The sequence below is a fragment of the Saccopteryx bilineata genome, chromosome 2 (assembly GCF_036850765.1).
Source record: "Saccopteryx bilineata isolate mSacBil1 chromosome 2, mSacBil1_pri_phased_curated, whole genome shotgun sequence".
Classification (NCBI taxonomy): domain Eukaryota; kingdom Metazoa; phylum Chordata; class Mammalia; order Chiroptera; family Emballonuridae; genus Saccopteryx; species Saccopteryx bilineata.
The window spans coordinates 20,385,021-20,408,507 of record NC_089491.1 but is presented as its reverse complement, the minus strand read 5'-3'; the positions used below and the strand labels follow the sequence as shown (position 1 = coordinate 20,408,507).

The window sequence follows — 23,487 nt, the reverse complement described above, 5'->3', positions numbered from 1 at the left end:
CCTTTGGAGAGTCATTAAGGTGGGACATAAAAAGCACTCAGCGGGGTGCCCAGCCTAGAATAATCACTCATTCAATGCTTGCTGTTACCATCTCTCACCAACGCTCAGCCTGGGGACCAGCAGTCTTCACTGCCTCTGTTCCCCACTCCCACTGTGTTTAACACAATTTCCATGCAGAGCACGTGGAGGAGCACAAATCAGGTGCTGGGTCACACACACACACCGTGCTCCGTTCCCCCATCACAGGCCCTCGTGTCCACCCAACTGCCTGCCATGCTCCATCCATAAGAAGGACCGTTGAGACCCTGGGGTGCCACGGAAGGGACATGGCCGCCCCTTCTGCCACCCAGCCAACAAGGCTCTCTCCAAACCATGCTCTAGGAAGATAAGAAAATGGACACACTTAGAAAAAGATCTTGTCATTTCTCCTTTGCATGGTTTCTCTCTATATAACTAAAAGGAACAGAATGAACAGGAAGGGGCCCCGGACACGGTGGGGAAAAACAGGCCAGATAGACATAGGTCTGGAAGGACATGCCAACTGCTGACAGTTGTCACATCCCGGAGCTGGACAGGGTCAGAGGAGGAAGGACCATCACTGCAACACAAGTCAGGGTCTGACTTGAGGGTCAGAGGAGGAAGGACCATCATTGCAACACAAGTCAGGGTCTGACTTGAGGGTCAGAGGAGGAAGGACCATCATTGCAACACGAGTCAGGGTCTGACTTGAGGGTCAGAGGAGGAAGGACCATCGTTGCAACACAAGTCAGGGTCTGACTTGAGGGTCAGAGGAGGAAGGACCATCGTTGCAACACGAGTCAGGGTCTGATTTGACTTTCTTTTAAACTAGCAGGTATTATGCTTACAATGAGGAAAAAAATGAAGATTTTTAAAAAATATGCATTACAGTTGGCTAAGTTGGGACCTGCCAGGTTTCTCTGCTGTAAACTTACTATTTTTTCCCTTTATAATTATGAAAGAGATACGTGAGACTGCTAAAAAAAAATAAAGCCCTATTTCTGCTTAAACTTCTGCTTGCTATTTAGCATCCATGTGCATCACACCTACGGAAATTATTACTGTAACGTAATGTTTAATGGTGGCGTCTCTTCCCTTATTCTTCCATGGGAAATTTTCCTTCAGGAAGAGTTGTTGCTCCTCTCCCACTTATTTATTTATTGGGCTCTTTCTGTAATGACATGGGCATGGACTCAGGGATATTTATGATATTCCCTTTAGGGCACTGGGAGCTTTTCTGATATGCTGACTGGCTATTTGATTGATCTGGTGGCACATCCTTAATTTCTGGTACCACAAGGTACCCCAGGCTCATCTTGTACCTTCTCTGCCCTCGACCTGGAATCTACCACTCCTCCAAACAGCCCTGACTCCTTTTATTGGGAGAATAGTATTTAGAAACTAAGATCTGGGTGTTAGGTGTACCCATTTTTATTGGGGTGGCCCTGCCTCCAGCCTCTCTCAATGGATCTTGTGAGGAACTGTATGCATGTATACTAGCTCATGCATGCATCTATATTTATGTCCGTATCTCTGTGTGTGTATCCATACTTATTTTTTCTTGTTTGTGAGTCCATATTCATAGTCCTGACCACTGCCAGAAACAAAATGGACCTCCCACCCTGGGATGACATCAGGGAGGAAGGTCGTGGGGCCGGACAGGATCTAGGACGGCCACACTGGGCTTCAGAAGTTTGGTGATTTTTAATACTAAATGTCCTTCATTTCCTCTCTCCGCATTCTTTTAATATTTGGCTAAATTAGGGTATAAGAAGGTGACAGAACAAAGCACAGGGTCTTTGGAGAGTGGGGCCCTCAATCCTGAGCAAGTCCTGCACTTCTCTGAGCCTCCCCTGCTAACCTACCAAACGGCGCTGCTAATGCCCACCATCGGCCTATTGGGAGGAAAAAATTAGAGTGTACCTGAAGCGTTTAGCACAGTGCTTGATTTGCAATAGCTGGTTGATAACAAGCAACTGCTATCACCATTACTTTTAAATGCTAGTCAATCTTGGCTGCACTTAAAGGTTAACAAACGAGGTTGAATGGTCCATTCTTTGGTGGGGCTTGAAGCTGCAGGGGAAGGTGCACAGGAATAGGAGAGGCCGGAAGATAAGTGCTGGAGGGGGAGTCAGCCCCTGCCGCGAGGGTGGGAGAGCTCCAAGTTCCACCCAGCTGCCCCCTCCCAGGAGCTTTTCTTCCTAGCCGTTGGCGTGTCCCTCCCCTGGACCCCCACGGGCCCTCGGGAGCTAAGTGAGCCCCAGAAGCCAGGCAGAAGGCAGCACTTTCTCCCCCGAAAGCCCTGCACAGCAGCGAGGAGCCCTATTTACAAATGAAGCCTGTTCCTGCCTCCACCACCCACACAGCCAAACCCCTTTATTTCACTTCAATATGCCTAATTCTACGGAAAATGCATTGGCAATAAACGGAATTAATCAGTCCTGTACGCCCGAGGCAGTGTAGGCTGGTGTTTGCATATCCCAGGGACCTGGGAGGGGACAGTAACACACTGGCAGGGAATACCAGAATTTCCTGTGGTGGGCGTGGAAGATGGGAGAACTTTACAGAAGGCGGGCATTTCACTATGAGCAAATAATGCCTTCCAGAGTGAGCCTGCCCCTGAGAAGCAACTGGAGTGACGGTAAAACTTCTATGGAATACTTTTCCTCTGCCTTGTTTCAAAACAGGGATGGCTTTCTTGTCGTCACTGTAGCCATGATGATAATTGTCATGCTTACTCCGCTCAGACACTGCCTAAGGACCAAAGGAACAGTGAGAATCACCCATAACCTCATCACGCCAAGATCGCCACTGTTGGCATTTCGGAATAGGTCGGTAGAGATGTTTCTCTGCGTGTTTTTATGTATGTACACAATACGGGTGGGATCCCGGTAGATATGTGACTCTTCAGCCTGGGCATCCTGCTGCGTAATAAGCCTTGGGCATCCTTGATGTAGGCATGGTCCTCGCATGTCCTCTCTCTTGCACACTCCCTCCCCCTTTTTTCTTAACATGGATTCAATCAGAACCTGCTACTCATCACCAACAAAGAATGGAACCCATCCATTCACGTGTTTCCTGCCACAGAGGACACTGCTTATGTCTTCACACAAGAGCCTCTCTGGGAGGGACCAGAGGAAAACTGCTCCCAGGCCTCAGGGGAGGAGAAGGCAGACTTCTCAGGCCCAGCTGGTTTGTTTCCATCTGACAAATGTCACTCCCCTGCTTCCCTCTTTGTGCTGGCTGCCAGGAAGCTCAGCCCCAAATGCGTCCTGCTTGTAGCTGGGTGTGCAGCCCACACAGCGAGTGTTCTGAAAAGACTTTCAAACCAGCTTTATCTCTTCCTCTCTGCCCACGATTTTCTTCTTCCCAATTTTTTCATTCATTAAAAAAAAATTTTTTTTTTACTCTGTGTTTTGAAACTAACTTCAATTATTTTTTTCTTTTGTAATGTTGGGAGGGAAATAAATGGTATTAAAACCACATCCAGGCTAAAGGCAACATGGTGTGCTAGACTGGACCGTATCCTAGTTCAGAAAAGGGCATTAGTGGGAAAACGGCGAACGCTGAATGAAGTCTGCAGAGGAGCATTGTACTATAATGTGAGCTGCTCAGCCCCGACAAGTGCACCTACCTGCTCATATGAGATCAGGGGAAGCTAGAGGAAGGGAAAAGGGGAACCGCCTTTGCAATTTCTCAGTAAATCTAAAATTAGTCCAAAATTAATTTATTAAACACAACCTGCATGCGGAATACGAGGAGATTGTTTCCTCCTGGAGCCCCAACAAGGTATCATCTTAATCGGCTGAGAACGTAGCAAGAGCCCAGACCCAGGGCATTTCAGAACCAACCAAACCCAGCCAACCTCTGTGGATCACCCACTATCCACCCGGCTGGCCGGGTTACAAGCACAACTCTAGAACCAGGGCCCCGATTCCTGAATGGGAATCCCGGCTTTCCAGCTTACTGTCTGTAACTCTCTGAGTCTCAGATACTGTAAAATGGGCTAACGAGAAGGTATTTCACAGGGATGACAGGTTTAAAGCACTTAGGAAAGAACAGGCTGTCTCGGTCAGTCCCAACTGTACAGCAAAGTAACAGGGTGGCTGATAAGCAACATTATTTCTCTCTGTTCTGGAGGCTGGACGTCCACGATCAGCGTGCCAGCACAGTTGGCTTCCGGTGAGGCCTCTCTTCCAGGTTGCAGACTACCAGCATCTCCTTATGTCCTCACATAGTGGGAAGAGGGCTGGAGAGCTCTCTGGGCTCCCTTTTATAAGAGCACTAATCCCATTCACGAGGCTCTACCCCCACGACCTAAACACCTCTCAAAGGCCCCACCTCCTAATACCATCATACTGGGTTTAGAGTGGACACATGTGAACTGGGTGGGTGGGGCACAAATGTTCAGTCCATAACCTAGACACTCAATAAATGTAACCTTTATTATTAATGCTATTGATAGTTCATTCCTCTTTGCATCTTTTTGGTAATCTTGAGAAAGACACTGTTATGATTTCCTGGAAAAAGGAAGGGAGACTCAGGGATGAGAAGGGATTCTCCGAGGTCATACAGCTATTAAAGCAAAAGCGACAACCTGGGATTGGAACCCAGTCCGCCTGGCTCCAAACCCAGAGCTCTTCCCACTACACTGCATTTCCTAAGAGAACAGGACAGATGCCCTGTCTCTGTCTCTCCACCCCTCCAGCCACTCACCACACCATCGCTCAAGAGGATTCCCTGCACACCACTCTGATCTGCCATGGCCTTTTCTTTTCATCCGTGTGAGAGATCAGGTTCCCCACATTTCTGGGGTGTTCGGGCTCTTCGTTATGAAGACAGTCTCATTTCATGCTGTGTTCCATGGCCTCTCATGTGCAATTAAGACTGCCTGGGCTCGCCTGGCCAGGAAGTGGTTCAGTGGATAGAGCATCAGCCTGGGATGTTGAGGACACAGGTTCGAAACCCTGAGGTCACTGGCTTGAGTGTGGGACCATAGACATGATCCCGTGATGCTGGCTTGAGCCCAAGGTCACTAGATTGAACAAGGGGTCACTGGCTCGATTGAGGGGTCACTGGCTCGGCTGGAGCTCCCCGGTCAAGGCACATATGAGAAAGCAATCAATGAACAACTAAGGTGCCACAAATATGAATTGATGCTTCTCATCTCTCTCCCTTCCTGTCTGTCTCACTCTCTTTCTCACTTAAAAAAAAAAAAAGACTGCCTGGGCTCAAATCCTGCCCTGCACCCCATTAGTTCTGTGACCTTGGGTGAGTCTGCTGAACCTCTCTATGCCTCAGTTTCTCTAGCTGGAGAGTGTGGTAATGACGACCTATCCCACAGGATAGCATGAAGGGTCAATGAGACGACACATGTGAAGTCAATCACGAATGTTGCTCCAGATCAAAGAGCAGCCCCGAAGCTGCCCTGTGCAGCCCCACCCAGCTGGTGGCTTTCTCTCCCCTCCCTCTCCAAGCACCGTGATAAACCCTGAAGTCAGGCTGTCGCAGTCCGTCAGCCGTGTTTGCAAAACAGCAGCCATGAAGAGCTTGGGCTGGCCCACTGCCTGGCTCCATGTGGGAGGCCACCCCGTGCTGAGGACAGCTGGGGGAACACAGGGCGTGGGAGGTGGGGCGGCTCCTGCTGCTCGCTCTGAGCTGTGAGTAGAGGCACGGAGCCAGTGAAGGGCTCCCGGCTGGGACCAGTCCTTAAGGTGGGTGCTGACTGCTCTGTTGGAAGTCTGACTGAAATCAGCCTCAAAGGATCTCCATGCATACGGTTCCCTCCCTCACCCCACGCTCCAACCGCACGCAGCCCAGCGCCCCGTCCCCTCCCACGCGGCCAGGGCCTTCTCACCTTGAGCCCGCTGCTTTCTGCTTCAGAGCCCGCGTCCACGCCAGTGACATAAATGCCGAGGCCGTACTCTGCTCCCCCGCGGATTGTGAGGCCCAGGGACCGGCCATCCCCCAGCACCAGGTTCACCTGCAGAAGGGAGAGGAGACCGCAGTGGAGGACCTGCAGGGCGCCATGAACTCCGGGCAGCAGGCTGCAGAGTCCCTCCCAAACCCTGACGGGCACACTGGTTCGGGTCTGCAAGACCCCCTGGACAGTCCAGTTTCTGCCCCAGCTCTGCCTCCGGCTGGCTGAGTGACCTTCGGGAAGTCCTTCTCCTTCCCTGGGCCGCAGCGACAAGAGCGGTAAAAGGAAGGCACTGAAGGAGAGGAGCCCCCGGGACAGCCTGATGCTCATTCTAGAGTTCTCAATAATTTGGGGTTTCATACCTGAGGGACCACGGGCTCCCTATGCCTGCACTGGCCACCCTTGTCCATACCCTTCAGTCACGGGGGGCCTGCTCAGGCCCTGGGGTCTCCACCCAGACTCCCTCACCTTCCAGTCTTCCTCCTTAGGATCAAGGCTGAATCCAGGCTCGGGTGCCACAATATGCCACTCCAAGGGTCCCCTGCCTTCCCAGAGGTCTCCCACTTCTGCCCTCCATCCTGACAAACCACAGAGGTGTTGCTCCAGTCATTCTTAACTCTACCAACACAGGGAGCAACCAGCCCCAGGGCTGAGCCAGGGGACCCGAGACGGCCCATACTAAGTCCTGCCCATGAGGGTTTCAGTCTAGAGCAGGGGCAGTCACCCTTTTTATACCTACCGCCCACCGGTTCCACAGTAATGGTGATTTATAAAGTAGGGAAGTAACTTAACTTTATAAAATTTATAAAGCAGAGTTACAGCAAGTAAAGCATATAATAATAATTACTTTCCAAGTACTTTATGTCAGATTTTCGCTAAGTTTGGCAGAATAAATCTTTATAAAACAACTTACTATAGTTAAATCTATCTTTTTATTTATACTTTGGTTGCTCTGCTACCGCCCACCATGAAAGCCTGAGGTCAGGATGCAGGTTGTCCAATTCAAACTGCCCACTGAGGGGCCCAGCTGTGCAACCTTGGGCAAGTTACTTAACTAACCTTTCTGGGCCTCAGCATCCCCATCTATAAAATGAGGATGAAAATAGTGTCTGCCTTACATGGTGACTGTGGAGAGGATCAAACTAACAGACAACTGTAGGCTAGTCTCTGGCCCACAGTCACGGGCTGATAGATGTGAGCCACTGTTGGTTCTATGTTGTACATGACAAAACCAGACAAGGCCACATGACCACAGGCTGGCTGGCAGGCCATTGTTGGGAGAGAGCCCAATAGACAGAGACTACGGGGTTTGTTTCTAAGACTGCGGCCTCTGTGGAGTGTCAGGAAGGCCACCCCCGTGGGCCAGGGCCAGTGGCGCTGCCAATGGGTGGCCCCAGGTCCGGACGTCCTTATTTTAATGCAGGCACTTTTCTCTTAAGCCTCTTCCAGGAAAACCTTGGTCTCAAGAGTCCATTCCTGGGAGCCCAACCTCAGACAGAGCCTCTTGGAAATATGACCTCGGAATCCTGAAGGCTGAGGGGACCAGCCAGGGCAAGGGAAGGGCAAAAGCTCAGAAACTGGCCGGCGCACAGCCCCCTGGGGTCACTGAAGAGTTCTGTCTGTGTGGAGCACAGGACAGAGGGAGAAGAAGACACAAGATTAGCCTAAGTGCAGAGGCTATGGGCCAGGCCAAAAAGCCCAGGCTCTACACCGGAGAGAGAGGCTCAGATTGGGAGTTTAGAAACTACTGGGGAGGGGAACAGCAGATAGGACCACTTTCTGGAGATCCTGAAGGAGAGGGTGTGTACCTTAAGACAATGGGGGGGGGTTGAGAGAGGCAGGACTCAGACCAGTGAGGCAGGCCGAGGTCAGAGTAGGCAATTTGCACTTGGAACGCCCCCCCGCCAGGTACAACAAACCCCATTTTCCATGCTGTATCATCAGCGCCCAGAGCAAGGCAAACTCCAACCCTGCTCACTTGGTGACCTGGGGTCGTTTCTCCAGCCCCTGCCCACCCCACCTGGTCCCTCCAGCTCCAGGACACACGGATTCTGGGGGAAGAGATCCTACAGGAATCCAGGGACACACAGATGGCAGCAGTCATCTGCGGCAGCCCCTCTGAATACTAAGGACGGAAACGAACCTCCCACCTCCCCATAAATCCTCCACATGGGAATAAAATGAAGTCTTTATCACAGAACTGTAATAACAGTCCCATCAACCAAAGAGTAATCTGCCTCAATCACTTGCTGGAAATTCAACCAGCATTTGGTAAGAAACAGAATTCACTGATGGAAAAGGACACTGAGGAGAGGCAGGCTGGAGCCATGAAAAGAATACCACTCCCACCGATGATACGACTGTAGTAATAATAACTCACTAAATTAATTGGTTGCTACACGTACTTCCCAAATCCCAGGCACTGTGCTCAGCACTTCACATGCATTAATTACCTCATTTAATCTCTTTCCTCCTCTATGGGTTTTTTTTCCTTGTTATCCCCATTTTCTGGATGAAAAAACTGAGGCTGGAGGGATGAAAGAATGTAGCCAAGGTCACCCGGTCAAATGCTAGCAGAGGCCAGGCATTTAGAGCACCACACTGACTCCCAAATGCCTGAGTTCAGGTCCGGCTTCTGCTCTTTACTCTTGGGGAACCACGGGGCAAGGCTCATCATTTCTCTGACCTTTTCAGTTTCCCCCTCAGTGAAATTCTCATGCATAACCTACAAGGAGCAGGCACTGCCACCCCTCCGTTCCTGCCTTGCCCTAGAACCCCGACCTTGCCCAGGAAGCAGCGTGAGCAACCCCAGGAGATAATGTCAATAAGCATTTGGGGGCAAAAAAAGATATGAAAGGTACCTATGAATGCCACCTGGCTGGCATTCGATAAATGATGGTTGTCACTGGAATTAATTACAATGTCCCTGACACTGCACTCTGTGCTTATACACACGATCATTAATCCTTGAAACAGCCCCACATGGCTGCTGTGACTATCCCCACATCAAGGAGAGGGAAGCTTAAGTGGCTCACCCAAGGTTAAGTGACTCTCTCAAGGTCATGTGGTCAGGAAGTTCTAAAACCGGGTGTGATATTGTGATTTATAACAAGAGATATACATATTTGGTCTTCATTCCCATTCCTAGCACCTCGCTCCTGAAACCCTTGTAAATTCCTATGTGATCAGAGCAGCAGGAACACCCTCGATTCTAATGAGGTGACTACGGGTGGGCTCCTGGATGGGCCCTTCGGGGGGGCTGAACACCAGAAAGCTCAAGCTATGATGAGAAGCTTGGCATTTTCAGCCCCACCCCATTCTCCAGAGAGGGGAGAGGGGCTGGAAAGGAGACAATGACTGCTCGTGCCTGTGTGAGGAAGCCTCCACACACTCCCGACAGGATGGGTTCGGAGAGCTTCTGGGTTGGTGAGCACGTGGAGGTGAAGGGGAGAGGCTCACCCGGGGAGCGCAGGGGTGCTCTGTGCCCTCTCCCCACACCTGGCCCTCTGCACCTCTTCCTTCAGGACGCTCATCTGTACCCTTTATCACATCCTCTTACAACTGGTAAGCAGTAAGCAGTAAGAGCACTGCTTTCCTGAGTTCTGTGCGTGGCTCTAGCAAATGAACTGAACCCAAGGAGGAGGGTCATGAGACCCTCCAAGTTATATCCGCTGCAGCTCTGCAAAGAGCAGTATATACAGGGGTCTAATCAAAAAGGACTTAAGGTTCAAACCCAGCAAATGTTTATTGAGCCTCTACCATGTACTGGCCAGCTGGCAAGGTGTTCTCATTTTAATTCGTTCACTTGCTGAGCGCCTGTGCTATGCCAGGCACTGATCCAGGCACTATGGGTGTAGCAGCGCACCGAACCAAGATCCTTACTGCTACAGAGCTTACACAGTGGTAGGGAGAATAGGTCCTGTCATTGTCTCCATTTTACAAAGGATGAGATTGAAGCTCAGAGAGGTTATATAACTAGTACAAGGTCACACAGCTGGCAAGTGGCAAAGCCAGGATTTGAACCCAGGTGGTCTGGCTCCAGTGTCTTACCCTCCCTGCCTCACTGACACTATGCCATTTAACCTCCCCACAGCAATTCTGTCCTGGTTTATTACAGCCATGGAGGCTGAGGGTTGGCATAGACTGGGACGCTGAAACAGTGAGCCACTCTGCAACCTGCCCCTCTGAGAACATGACAGTGTCTTGAGAGCAGACAGGTCTGATTCGCAGTGAGCTACCTATGTTCTTCCCTCTGCGCCCTCCTCAGCATCACGGATGGTTCTCACGCTTCAGTGTGGAGAAGAGCATCACTAGATGGGCTGCAAAGCCAGAACCAATTCCAGAGGACAGCTGAGGGTTTTCAAAGGGAATTTTGTTATGTCACTACTGCCCCGATAACTCATTTCCCTAGAACAGGGGTCGGGAACCTTTTTGGCTGAGAGAGCCATGAACACCACATATTTAAAATGTAATTCCACCCTGGCCGGTTGGCTCAGTGGTAGAGCATCGGCCTGGCATGCAGAAGTCCCGGGTTCGATTCCCGGCCAGGGCACACAGGAGAAGCGCCCATCTGCTTCTCCACCCCTCCCCCTCTCCTTTCTCTCTGTCTCTCTCTTCCCCTCCCACAGCCAAGGCTCCATTGGAGCAAAGATGGCCCGGGCGCTGGGGATGGCTCCATGGCCTCTGCCTCATGCACTAGAGTGGCTCTGGTCGCAACAGAGCGATGCCCTGGATGGGCAGAGCATCGCCCTGTGGTGGGCGTTCTGGGTGGATCCCGGTCGGGCGCATGCGGGAGTCTGTCTGAGTGCCTCCCCTTTCCAGCTTCAGAAAAATACAAAAAAAAAAAAAGTGTAATTCCATGAGAGCCATACAACGACCCGTGTACATTATGCATTATCCAGTAAAAATTTGGTGTTGTCCCGGAGGACAGCTGTGATTGGCTCCAGCCTCCTGCAACCATGAACATGAGAGGTAGGAAATGAATGGATTGTAATACATGAGAATGTTTTATATTTTTAACATTATTATTTTTATTAAAGATTTGTCTGCAAGCCAGATGCAGCCATCAAAAAGCCACATCTGGCTCACGAGCCATAGGTTCCCGACCCCTGCCCTAGAAGGTGTGTCCCCACAGGGGCTGTGTTAGGATTTTTTAACTTTGATATGGGAAGTCCATCAGGGAGTCTGGTCACGACTAGCTGGAATATTAGAAAATAAGATCAGGCCACTGGACAGAAGAGAATCAGATCCAGGAAGCCAGAGGGAGGGCTCCAGAGACATTTCCTCATGCCCTTCTCACCAAGGACATGGGGGTTTCCATGTTGCCTCAGCAAGAGGAGGAATTGGGGGAGGGCAGGTGCTTCAGTCTGGAGCTGTGAGATCTGTGAAGGCCTCCCTGATGCGCTAGGGTATTTCCTGCCTTCTGAGGTATGTGGGTCCTTCCAGAAGCAGTCTTCTCTCAGCCGCTGCTTTCCTATATAAGTCACTCCAAGACTCCCAGCGGTCTCCTTATCTCCTAACAACCCTCTCATCCACTCAGTTCCAGAGACAGGGTCCTTCTCTCTAAGCCTCAAAGATATCATGCTTGTTTCCACCCCAGGGCCTTTGCACATGCTATCCCTTTGTTGGCTGGGATTTTAGCCCCCAGATGGCACATGGTAGCTTTTTCTTCCTCTCTAGGTTTCAGCTCAGGAGTCATCTCCTCAGAGGCCCTCCCTGACCACCTCATCCAAAGTAGTGCCTCCCTCCCTGTCACTCTCTATCCCCTTTCCTGATTTTACTTCTTCCCTCAGTCTTCACCACTCTAATGGTCTTGCTCACTTATGTTCATTTTTGGATTATTATCTCCTCCTCCTACGACCTCCTAACTCAGTGGAAGCTTCCCCAAAGCAGGGCCTCAGCTTTTTTGTCAACATCTCTATTACCACCTCCCAAAACAGCATCAGGCACAGTAGGGGCTCACTAAGCACAGGGTGCCTCGCTGAAGGGGTCCAAGTTGCTGAGCACTTTCTGAGTCTCCGATCCTTCATCTGTAAAATGCAGACGAGGACACCTTCCCTGCAGGGCGGCCATGAGGACTCAGGAATACGCTGTCGGCACAGAGCCCACACCCAGCCAGCTCTCCGTGGGCGACAGCTGCCACTCTAAGATCAGGCTCTACACTAGGGAAGGGGCTCAAGAAAAAGATAAAGCAAGTTCTCTGCCCAGCCCTGGAAGGCTGGCCTTGGAAATGAGTCCAGGCCACAGGCACTGCTGTTTTCTCAAGACTGCCAGAGAGCAAGGTCACCTGGTGGGGCGAGGAGTACGAGCCCCACCCCGCCCAGACTCCCCTGAAGACGCCCGTGGACGCCGTGCTGCACACCAGCTGGCTACCCCGCTGCCTCTCGCCTGGCACCGAAGCTGCTTCCACTCTGCCTGGTCCTGCGTATCGACGTTTGAGCACAAAGAACACAGAACACATCAAATAAATGTCAACGGTATAATCAGCGGGAAGGGAAAGCTGAGAATGTCTCCAGAGGGAAGGTGCTTGGCTCAGAGCCCCAATCGGTGTGGACTCCAGGATGCTGGTGTCAAGGTCCTAAAGGACCAGAGAGCTGCTTGCAGGAATGACATTCAGGAGTGGCCGTGGGGAGCAATGCAAACAACCCCCAGGGTGAAGTTTAGAGCATCAGGGGGACCATTTCTCAGTCCTTTCCACAATATTTCAAGAAATCATCATGTCTTGGGAGAGTAGGGCACCTACTGTAGGGGGCACCTGCTGATGCTCTGTCCCTCTTCTTCAGGTTACAACATCCCATGGTGCTTTGGACAACAACCCCTCCCCCACCAGCTACAGTCTTGGTGGTTCTGTCAATCAAAGTGCCTCCCCACCAGCCAATCAGGTGCTCCTCCCTGGCATATGAATCTTGAGAGGAAGGATGCAGAGAACTGAAAGGGAGGAGATCCCTTTCTTCCAGAGGCCATACCCCAAGAGTTTCTCGGCTTCCTTTCTGGGACTGGCCACACCCCGCCAGTAAATTACTTTGTGGACATGACCAGGACCGGTTTCTGTTCCTTACGACCTGAGGACTACGCTGCAACAGGTTCCCTCCAGAGCATGAGCCCTGGCAGCAGAGTGTGGCTAAGTGCCTGCGTCTGGACCCCTGAGCGGCTACATCATTTCTAGTTTGAAGAGAAACTCGGGCCTCCTCTCTTCCCCTTTTCACTCCAGGGGCCAGATGAGGTCCTGGCAAGACCCAGCTGCCCACCAGAAGGGGGCAGTATCCTAGAGGATGGTAGTGGAGGGAATCCAGGTCCCAGAATAAAATGTGAAACACAGCCTTCCACCAGCCTACACGGTGCCCTCTATTCTGCTATGACAAGGGGAGAGAAGCGATCTCATTTAAATCACAGGCTCTGGGCTTCTCTGCTGCAGCACTTTCGTCGGCGGGGTGCAACACAGGCTGCACAGGTGGAAAGAAAGAACAGAGCCCCGTCTGCCAGCCTCTGAGACGCTTCCCTGTTCCAAGTTTGGCAAGAACAAGGGGGTGTCGGGGGCCAGCCTCCCTCCTCCCTCACCAGCCCTCCGCCTCGGGCCAGCCCCCCCCCCCCCCCCCCCCCCGCCTCGGGTCAGCCCTCTACCTCGGGCCAGCCCTCCCCCCCCCCCCCCCGCCTCGAGTCAGCCCTCCCCCCCTCGGGTCAGCCCTCTGCCTCGGGCCAGCCCTCCCCCCCACCCCGCCTCGGGTCAGCCCTCCCCCCCCCTTGGGTCAGCCCTCCTCCCCCCCCCCCCCCCCCCGTCTCGGGTCAGCCCTCCCCCCCCTCGGGTCAGCCCTCTGCCTCGGGCCAGCCCTCCCCCCCCCCTCCCGCCTCGGGTCAGCCCTCCGCCTCGGGTCAGCCCTCCTCCCCCCCCATCTCGGGTCAGCCCTCCGCCTCGGGTCAGCCCTCCCCCCCCCCCCCCCCCGCCTCGGGTCAGCCCTCTGCCTCGGGCCAGCCCTCCCCCCCCTCGGGTCAGCCCTCTGCCTCGGGTCAGCCCTCCCCCCCCCCCCCGCCTCGGGCCAGCCCCCCCCTGCCTCGGGCCAGCCCTCCCCCCCCTGCCTCGGGTCAGCCCCCCCCCCCTGCCTCGGGTCAGCCCCCTGTCTCAGGTCAGCCCCGTGCCTCGGGTCAGCCTGCAGAGGCCGAGGCCGGGCAGCTCACCTTCTTCTCGTCCCCGCCTTGCAGGAGCTGCAGGGTGCTCCGCCGGTCGCCCTCGCGCTGGCGCAGGGTGCTGCCCTGGAGCTGGGGCAGGCCCGAGGGTGGGGAGATGCTGCGGCCCTGCGGGTCCACCCAGGTGTAGATGTGGTTGGTGACATAGCCCCCAGGGATGCGCCCTGTCGAGTACACAGACAGCACCAGCTTCTTGGAGCCCTTGAGAGCCTAGAGAGAGAGGGACACAGGGTTAGAAAGCAGGGGGCAGCCAGAACTTGCTTCTTCCTGGGATTCATTCACGGAGGAGCAGGCCAGACCCTAAATCCCTTTTCTTTACTAGCCCCCCGCCCCATTATGTCCTCTGGAAACATGGACATCTCTCCCACCCTTATCTTGAAGTGGTGCAAACACAAGACGTAGGGTCTCTTAGCATACCTGTGCAGAAAAGAGCTAACAGAGGTGGCCCAAGACTGCACCCTCAGGAAGGCCCGCTTGGCTGGCACCTGGGAACTTGCATTCTGAGTGTTCCCACGGTCCCCTGACAAGGGCTCATTGTGCCCAGGCTATCTGTGTAAACCACATGGTTTATGCTGGTCACTTGCTTTCCTTCTGGGGATCTGGAACACCAGGACAGGCGGAGGGTGCCGATGTGACCAGCCCCTGGGAAAAACCCTTGGCATCGAATCCCTAGTGCAAGGGTCCCCAAACTTTTTACATAGGGGGCCAGTTCATTGTCCCTCAGACTATTGGAGGGCCGGACTATAAAAAAAAAAAGCTATGAACAAATCCCTATGCACACTGCACATATTTTATTTTAAAGTAAAAAAACAAAACAGGAACAAATACAATATTTAAAATAAAAAACAAGTAAATTTAAATCAATAAACTGACCAGTATTTCAATGGGAACTATGGGCCTGCTTTTGGCGAATGAGATGGTCAATGTCCGGTTCCATATTTGTCACTGCTAGCCATAATAAGTGACATGACGCGCTTCTGGAGCTCCGACGCGTGCATCACGCGTCACTGGAAGTAGTACTGTACCTGAGTGACGCCCGCTTTGCGGCGCCGCCACATACAGTACTCCAGCATCCTGTGCTCCTCTCACTGACCACCAATGAAACAGGTGCCCCTTTCGGATGTGCGGCGGGGGCCGGATAAATGGCCTCAGGGGGCCCCTGCCCTAGTGAGTGTCGCTGGTAGACAGCGCTGCATACCTGCGGCCACAGCTCAGTGCTGGGGTAAGTGTGCTCATCCTGTGTGACAGGGCAGCAAGAGGACGCGGCCACCGGGGCCCCAGTTCCCGCAGCCAGTGTCCACGCACCTGGGCCCTGTGCTCCTTCTGCTGGGCAGCCTTTCCTCGTAAGCAATCTTAGCCACGAGTACAACTGTACGGTGACCCTGTGAGCCCTTCTCGTGTCACAGAACCTAGGGTGGTCTTGGCGACCCCGATAAAATACCAGACAAGAGAGTAAAGAGATAAAAGTACGGAGAACAGAGATGGCTTAATGTTTACAGAGGGCCTGTCTGTGTTGGACATTCTGCACCAGGCATGCCATATCGCCTGAAATCCTCAAGGAACCCACTCTTGCCGGGAGGGAAATCCCATAATTCAGATGAAGCAATGGAGGAAAGTCGCCTGTCCACACAGCTAGTAAGGAGTTCCTTGCCCATAGCAACTACTTTTGTTTTGCATAGCAACTAATCTTGAGTGTAGATACCACCTTTATTCTATATTTTCTAGTCTGGAGACGGAGCAACCACAGGGAAGGTAAGCCCAGACCTAAGCTCTGGCTGGAAGCTGGGATAGGCCATGTTGCTTTCTCATGATGCATCTGCAGCTGCAATGAAGCGGTTTCTCCCCAGAGAAAGTCACTGTGCACCAGGATGAACAGCAAGCACACCCCAACACTGGGGACCATGTGAGTCGATGGTAGTACCTACACACAGGAAAGTTCATGCTGCTGTTAAAAAGCACATTACAAAGAGTTTGTAATGCCAGGGATACGTGATCGATTTTAATGTTAGGCAGAGATCAGAAGGATATAAACCAAGCCTTATAGTATGATCTCAGTTGTGGCAAGAGCGAAATCACACAGGGAACAAAACAAAACAAAACTGAGCTAGTAGTGTGCCAAGAGGCCCGCAGGGTTTCCCGCTGGGTAGCAGAATTATGGGTGATTATTATTTTGTTCTTCCTGTTTCTCAATATTTTCCAAATGTTCCAGAATGAGGGTACACTGCTTCCAGAAAACAACACTGCCTACAGGGGAGGGGAGTCCTGAGCGCTCTGGTCCTTCCTGCTTGCCCAAATCTGGAGCATGCATTAGTCTGTTGACCCCCAATGCTCTTGACAGCCAAGCAGGGTCAAGGGTGGAGGTTTCGAGGACAGTGGGGAGTCCTGGATGGATGGGGCTGCCCAAGGAGGACACTCTGACGTGCGAGCCTGTCCTGGAGGACGAAGGGTGCGCAGGGCGGCGCCGGGCCCCTCAGTTCCACAGCTAGCGCTAGTCCTCAGTAGAGGTGTAAGGAGAGGATGGTGGATCTCCAAAATGCTGCTTTTGAAAAAGATTTCTGAGAAGATGAGCAGAGAAAGGCTTACTGTGTTCTCTTAGCCTTCCCCAGGACTCCCCTGACAAAACGGTGGGGGAAATAACCATCATCTCTGTTCAAGTTTGATGTGCAGGATGGTGGAAGCCGGAGACCAAGTGGGTTTCTGCTGGAGCAGAGTGGGAAGTGGGTCGGTCTCAGGGCACAAGGGCATCAGCGGACACTGAGCCCTCCGCACAGCCTTCCCGCCCCCTCTCCCCTGCCCACTGCTCCTCCCCCACGAGGGCACTGACTGCTCTGTGCTGTTCACAGCCGCCTGTCTCTTCTCTCCTTCTTACCTAGACAGAGAGTCTGAGCTCCATCACTCATTCGATGAGAGCTGACGGAGGGCCTACTGTGTGGTAAAACTGACAAAAACAAGATTCTTAGAACAGGCTCTCAGAATACAGTCCTGGTACAGTGGCCATTAGAACCCTGCGGAAGGGCCCTCCATCCCTCCTAAAACGTGTGTGTCGTGCAGGGAAGGGAAGGAGGTGGGGGATGGTCTAAGAAATCATCAGCTGATTCTTCCTTTTGCCCTCTTGTCTCTGTGTTTACAAACAACCGCTTGCTCAGCACTCTCCCGGGATGAACCTTCCACCAGCATTCCATCCCACTCCATGGCCACCTTGATCTCTGATGCTCAGGCCACCCGGGGATCGTGTCTCCGCACTCAGGTGCACCGGGCCATTAGGGTCTCAGAAGGACCAGTGGCCTCTCTCACCACAGCGAGCCACTGAGCCTCCTTTGCGAGCCGCCTTGGGCAGCAAGGCAAGCAGAACGGACTCTGGCTGAGGTACAGTGACAGTGACGCAGGCATGTCCCCATACGTGCTACTGGCTTGCTAGGTGACCTCTCACTGGCTATAGCCTCCCCTCACTGAGCCTCGGTTTTGCCAACTGGCAATAAGCAGGTTGGACTCACTGATAGCTGAGGTCCTGCCCCAAGTTCAACTTTCAATGTCTTCCAGTTCATGGCTGCATTCAGATGTAGAGCCTTTACCGACCTGCACAGTGGTCACGGGTCATGGTAGCAGAGATCAGGGGCTTTGGCACTTGCAGGGAGAGACTCCAGGCAGGCCTGAGAGCTCCACCTGGGGGACCGTCCTCCGTTTCCCTTACTTAAGGAGAGAAAAGTCAGAAATTTGCTGGTTGGGCTGCTACAGGGTCTTTCAACCAGATCTTGAACCTGGATGCTCTGAGGTTCCATATTGGTTGGGAGGGACCAAGAGGGTTGAAGAAAACACCAGGAGGGCAGACGGAACATGTCAGGTGTGGCCCAGGGCACACCCCAACTCGGCACCATCAGCAGCAGGACCCCTTAAAAGACCTGAGAGCTGGGGAGATGCCCCTCCATTGGGGCTATGCTGAGGGGCCCTGCTCTTTGTAAAGCAGCTGCCTACAGGTGGTAAGCCACCCACCTTAAAACAACCTACATGCTTCTCCTTCACCTGTTGGTGACTTTCTGTCACCCATGCCCCTCTCCTGCTGTGACAACCTGCAGAATCAGCCAGTCTCCTGAATCCGCTGCTTATTAGCTGTGCCACCTCACGCAGGTAACTGAACCTTTCTGTTTCTCTCCTTAAAATAGAGATCCATAATTCTACTCTCTCTTTAGGCAGAGGAGCCCTATTAACAATGCCTCTCACTTAAGAACTCAATGAGCTGTGGCTAAAAAGAAAAAAATAAAGCTCTGAGGAGAAGTCACCACAGGCAGAGCAGTCATCAGAGGCTGGGCCCTTGTCCCTTTTATCGTGTGTTTCCTGGTGAAACTCGACCTAGGGACTTGCGGGCATTCCACCAAGTCAGATCAGAGACATCTCCATCTGACCCGGCAGATGGCATGGCTAAGAAACTACCATCACCCGATGACAATTCAGGCGGCCACATTATGATTATGCCAATGCTAATTATATGTGTATGTCCTCAAACTTAACAACTTGCTGCTTGGATTAATGCTCTCAGAAGGCAAACTGGCCTCACTTGGCTCTTCAGAGCTGACTCTGAAACCCCAAAATCATAGGCCAGGCTGACATGATTCTCTGCTTAGCGGAGAACTGAGAAATGGAACAGAGAGGTCCCCAGCATAAAGAGACTGGAGGGTGTGTGTTAACACACAGATGTGCATATGCTCCCGCATTCAAACACATGCACTCAAGTGCAGACACAAGGTGAACCAAGCGGTTGCAAGATTACCGGACTACTGTCCTGAGGGGCATGGGCCAAAGAATTGTTCTGGAAAAGTCTTGAGTAGGAAAAATAATGGTGAGTCATCCAGCTTGTTTCAGGGCACAGACCTCAAGGAGCAAGCTTTCCTCTTCTTGGAAACAGATGCTCAACCTCAGGAAGGGGAGCTGGCCTGAGACCCAGGTCAGTGATCGGGAAGAGAGAAAAGGATGATACCCACCGCTCTTCCTGACCCCACCTTGGCTCGCTGGGCTTCTAGGTCCAGACACATTGAGCATCATTCTTGGCTCTGCTGTCTACTTGCTGTGAGACACAGAGCAAACGACCTACCTCTCTCTGCTTATTCCTGCAGGTAAAATGCAACTGCTGTGCATTACTTACAATAACCAAGATATGGCAGCAACCTAAGTGCCCATTGGCAGATGAGTGGATAAAGAAGTTGTGGCACACACACATATACACAGTAGAATATTATTCAGACATAGAAAGAATGAAATCTTGCCATTTGTGACAACATGAATGGACCTAGAGGTATTATGTTAAGTGAAACAAGTCAGAGAAAAACAAATACCATATGATTTCACTTACGTGTAGAACCTAAAACTAAAAATAAAAATGAAAAAACAAGCCCTGGCCGGTTGGCTCAGCGGTAGAGCGTCGGCCTAGCGTGCGGAGGACCCGGGGTTCGATTCCCGGCCAGGGCACACAGGAGAAGCGCCCATTTGCTTCTCCACCCCTCCGCCGCACTTTCCTCTCTGTCTCTCTCTTCCCCTCCCGCAGCCAAGGCTCCATTGGAGCAAAGATGGCCCGGGCGCTGGGCATGGCTCTGTGGCCTCTGCCTCAGGCGCTAGAACGGCTCTGGTCGCAACATGGCGACGCCCAGGATGGGCAGAGCATCGCCCCCTGGTGGGCAGAGCGTCGCCCCTGGTGGGCGTGCCGGGTGGATCCCGGTCGGGCGCATGCGGGAGTCTGTCTGATTGTCTCTCCCTGTTTCCAGCTTCAGAAAAATGGAAAAAAAAAATGAAAAAACAATTCAGAAACAAACTCATTGATACAGAGAGCAAATTGATGGTTACTAGATGGGAGGGGGATTGTATGAATGGAGAAAAAGGAGATTAAGAAGTACAAATTGGGCCCTGGCCGGTTGGCTCCATGGCAGAGCGTCGGCCTGGCGTGCAGAAGTCCCGGGTTCGATTCCCGGCCAGGGCACACAGGAGAAGCGCCTATCTGCTTCTCTGCCCCTCCCCCTCTCCTTCCTCTCTGTCTCTCTCTTCCCCTCCTGCAGCCGAGGCTCCACTGGAGCAAAGATGGCCCGGGTGCTGGGGATGGCTCCTCGGCCTCTGCCCCAGGCGCTAGAGTGGCTCTGGTCGCAACAGAGCAATGCCCCGGAGGGGCAGAGTACCGCCCCCTGGTGGGCAGAGCGTCGCCCCTGGTGGGCGTGCCGGGTGGATCCCGGTCGGGCGCATGCGGGAGTCTGTCTGACTGTCTCTCCCCGTTTCCGGCTTCAGAAAAATACAGAAAAAAAATACAGAAAAAAAAAAAAGTACAAATTGCCCAGGTATAAAAACAGTCATGGGGATGTAAAATACAGCATAGGGAATACAGTCAATGATATTGTAATAACTATGTGTGCTGCCAATAGGTATAGTCCTACTGTAGAGATCTCTTCAAAACATACATAAATATTTAATCACTACGTTGTGCACCTGAAACTAATATACTGTATGTCAACTGTAATTGAAAAAATTTATTTTTATTTTTCTTGTCTAAAGAATTTTTAAATGCAACTGTTATGAGGATAATTAAGATGATATGAACTGCCTATATACTACCTGACACATAGCAGACACTAAGGACATATGAATCCTTTTCCTGAGACTTCCAGTTCCTTCTCCTAAGCACCAGCTCTAGAGATTCTCTAGACCTCTAATCTACATAGAGACTGCTACATGGGCAACTCGAGCTGCTCTCTCCCAGCTTTCCTCATCTTATAAACATCCTCCTTTCCTTTAATCCACACTTCTTCATATCTGTCCCAACTGTGACATTCAGCCCCTCTCCCACCACCTCCAGGAAGCTTTCCTAGATTGTGACTGACTCTCCCTCTCCAAGAGCACCCAGCACACTTCTACGTTTTCGTTGCCATCTATACTATAGGCTCGGCATCACTTTCATGCATCCTGTCTCCAAGACTACAAGTTCTTGAGGCACAATGCACAACTTCCCCTGTTCCTTCTCATTCATTCATTCATTCATTCATTCATTCAATAAGATATTTGCTGAGCTTTCTTTATGCCAGGCAGTGCCCCAGAATCTGTTCCAATGGGGCCACAGAAAGAGCAGTGCACTAGACCAGGGCTCAGGCAGCCCTAGGTCACCATCCCATGCTTCCCCACACTCATGTGAACATTCACACCTCAGACACACATGGAAGAGAGAAGCAGAAGAGGGACCGCCACCTGCCAACTGCAACCATGGGCAAATTACTTAACCGGTCTGTGCCCCAGTTTCCCAGGCATAAGATGAGATAACAGTGTCATTATCTCACAGGGTGGCTGTGAGGATTCGATTATAATACACATAAAATGTTTAGGGCCAGAACTCAGGTGAGAGCTACAAGGGTTAGATATTATTATCACTGAGATCCCCGAATGGGAGTCCCCACCCACCATCCATGGTAATCACTGCTACAGTTTGGTGACTGTCCTGCCTCACGTGTTCTGTGGATGGACAAATAGAAACTATTGTTTGATGTTTACATAAATTGACTCATACTTAACATTTTCATTGCCCCCCCCCCCCGCTTTTTAGCTAAAAATGTATCTTGAGGATCTTTACTCTGCAGTTCAAGGACATTAAATTGATTTTTTCTGTATATTACATCACAATCTCTGGTAGAGATGAACTACCACTGAATTCCCACTCTCCTATTGGACATTTAGGTTGTTCCTCGTTTTGTTTTGTTTTGTTTTTGCCAGACCAAACAATGCTGCAATAAAGTGCTATTACCTGCATCGTGAAGCACAGGTGCACCTAATTTTCTAGATCAGAAAGATGTGGAATTCCTGAGGCAGTGGGCAGTGCAAGCTTTTTAGGTATATAACCGTGTCCCTCCCTGTTGTAGTTCCAATAACCACCTGCAGGGGCAGCACTGTGCCTATAGAAGGCCTGCATTTCCTCATCTACAGAGGCTGTGGATAGGACTGAGTGGGGGCTTTCCAATAATCTTTTCCCAAGGTAGAGTCACTCTGGTGCAGATATCCACCCTCCCTACTTTCTTCCACAGGCTCCAGAAATATCCCAATTTAGGCAAATGTTGGCTCTACCTTCCGACCTCATCTGAGGACCAAAGTCCTGCAAAGCACCAAAATAAAAAGGTGTCTTAGGGTGAGGCCCCACTAAGAGCACTTTCAGTGGAAGGTATTCCCACTAGAAAGCCATTTCGAGCGAAGTCCCACCTCTTCCCAGCTAAGAGACTTCAGAGAAGTTACTTAAGTCGTCCGAGGCTCGGCTTTCTCACCTGTGAAGAGGTGCTTACTAATGCCTACCCTTATGGAGTTGTCATGCAGGCAGAACGATGAGCACTGATTCAATTATGTACACAAAGCATCTTGCACTGGGCTTGGCACATAGCAGGTGCCCAGGAAATGATGGTTAATATTATCGGGTAACAGGAACATCACAGTGAGGACCACAAGGTTTATTCTTTCCGTTGTACAGATAACGTCAGAGTCTAGGCGTGAAGTGTTTCCTGTAAGGTCACAGAGAGGGTAAGAGGCAGGGCTTGGATTTGAATCTTGGACTCTTCTGAACTCATGCCTTTCGCACCAGCAGTTCAAGGGGGTTCAGATAACACAAGGCCAACCCTAGGTCTTGGGCTCACAAGATGGATGAGGGGGCCCTGAAGAGCAAACGTGAAACTGTAAACAAACGAGTCTCTGGGCTCTCGAACCCTGATCTGGTGCTGGGCGCAGCTCCATGGGCTGAAAAGACCCTCCCCCAGCCCCACTTTGAGAGAAGACGGATATTGGTGACATGGCCTCTCAGCGCCAGTGGCATGTGTTAATGTCATGAGAAAGTAAAGCCGTAATTAGCCCTCTGCCTTCAGAGCTCCTTCCCTCTGCACCACATTGTTATCTGTGTTAATCACCTTTTAGAGGGACCATGAACTGCAACAGCTTCCCAGCCTCCAAACTCAGCCTCTGCCTGGCAGCCAGGGTGTCCTTTTAAAGTGCAAGTGGACCTTGTCCCTTCCCTGCCCAAAGTCCCCCATTGCTTCTGATATAAAATGCAAACTCCTTGCAGTGCACCTCAGCCCTACCCAGCTGGCCTTGCTGCCTGGCCAGCCTCGCCTCCTGCCCGTCACCCGACCTTTCTTATGGTATCAAGTGCTCCGAGCACATGCTGCTCCTTGTCCTTGAAAGAACACATCTCAACACATTCATAGAAATGATCACCTTATTTACATCTTTCTCAACAGAGAGAGGAGGCAGGGCATTTTTCTGATTTAGTCACAAATGTATCAATAAATATGAAAGATAGGAGGTTCAACACATTCATAGAAATGATCATCTTATTTACATCTTCCTCAATAGACAGAGAAGGCAGGGCA

The 23,487-nt window shown here is 51.7% G+C and overlaps 1 protein-coding gene across 4 annotated transcripts in view; it reads right to left on the bottom strand.

Moving 5' to 3' along the window:
- WHRN (whirlin) overlaps positions 1–23,487 on the bottom strand; it is an 87,502-nt gene that overhangs the window by 48,574 nt on the left and 15,441 nt on the right. For all 4 annotated transcript variants that reach the window (XM_066256407.1, XM_066256408.1, XM_066256409.1 and 1 more), the window contains exons 2-3: positions 14,111–14,329; positions 5,876–6,001 (exon numbers count right to left, since the gene is read on the bottom strand). In XM_066256407.1, coding sequence (XP_066112504.1) covers positions 5,876–6,001; positions 14,111–14,329 — 345 coding nt within the window. The remainder of the gene's footprint in view (positions 1–5,875; positions 6,002–14,110; positions 14,330–23,487) is intronic.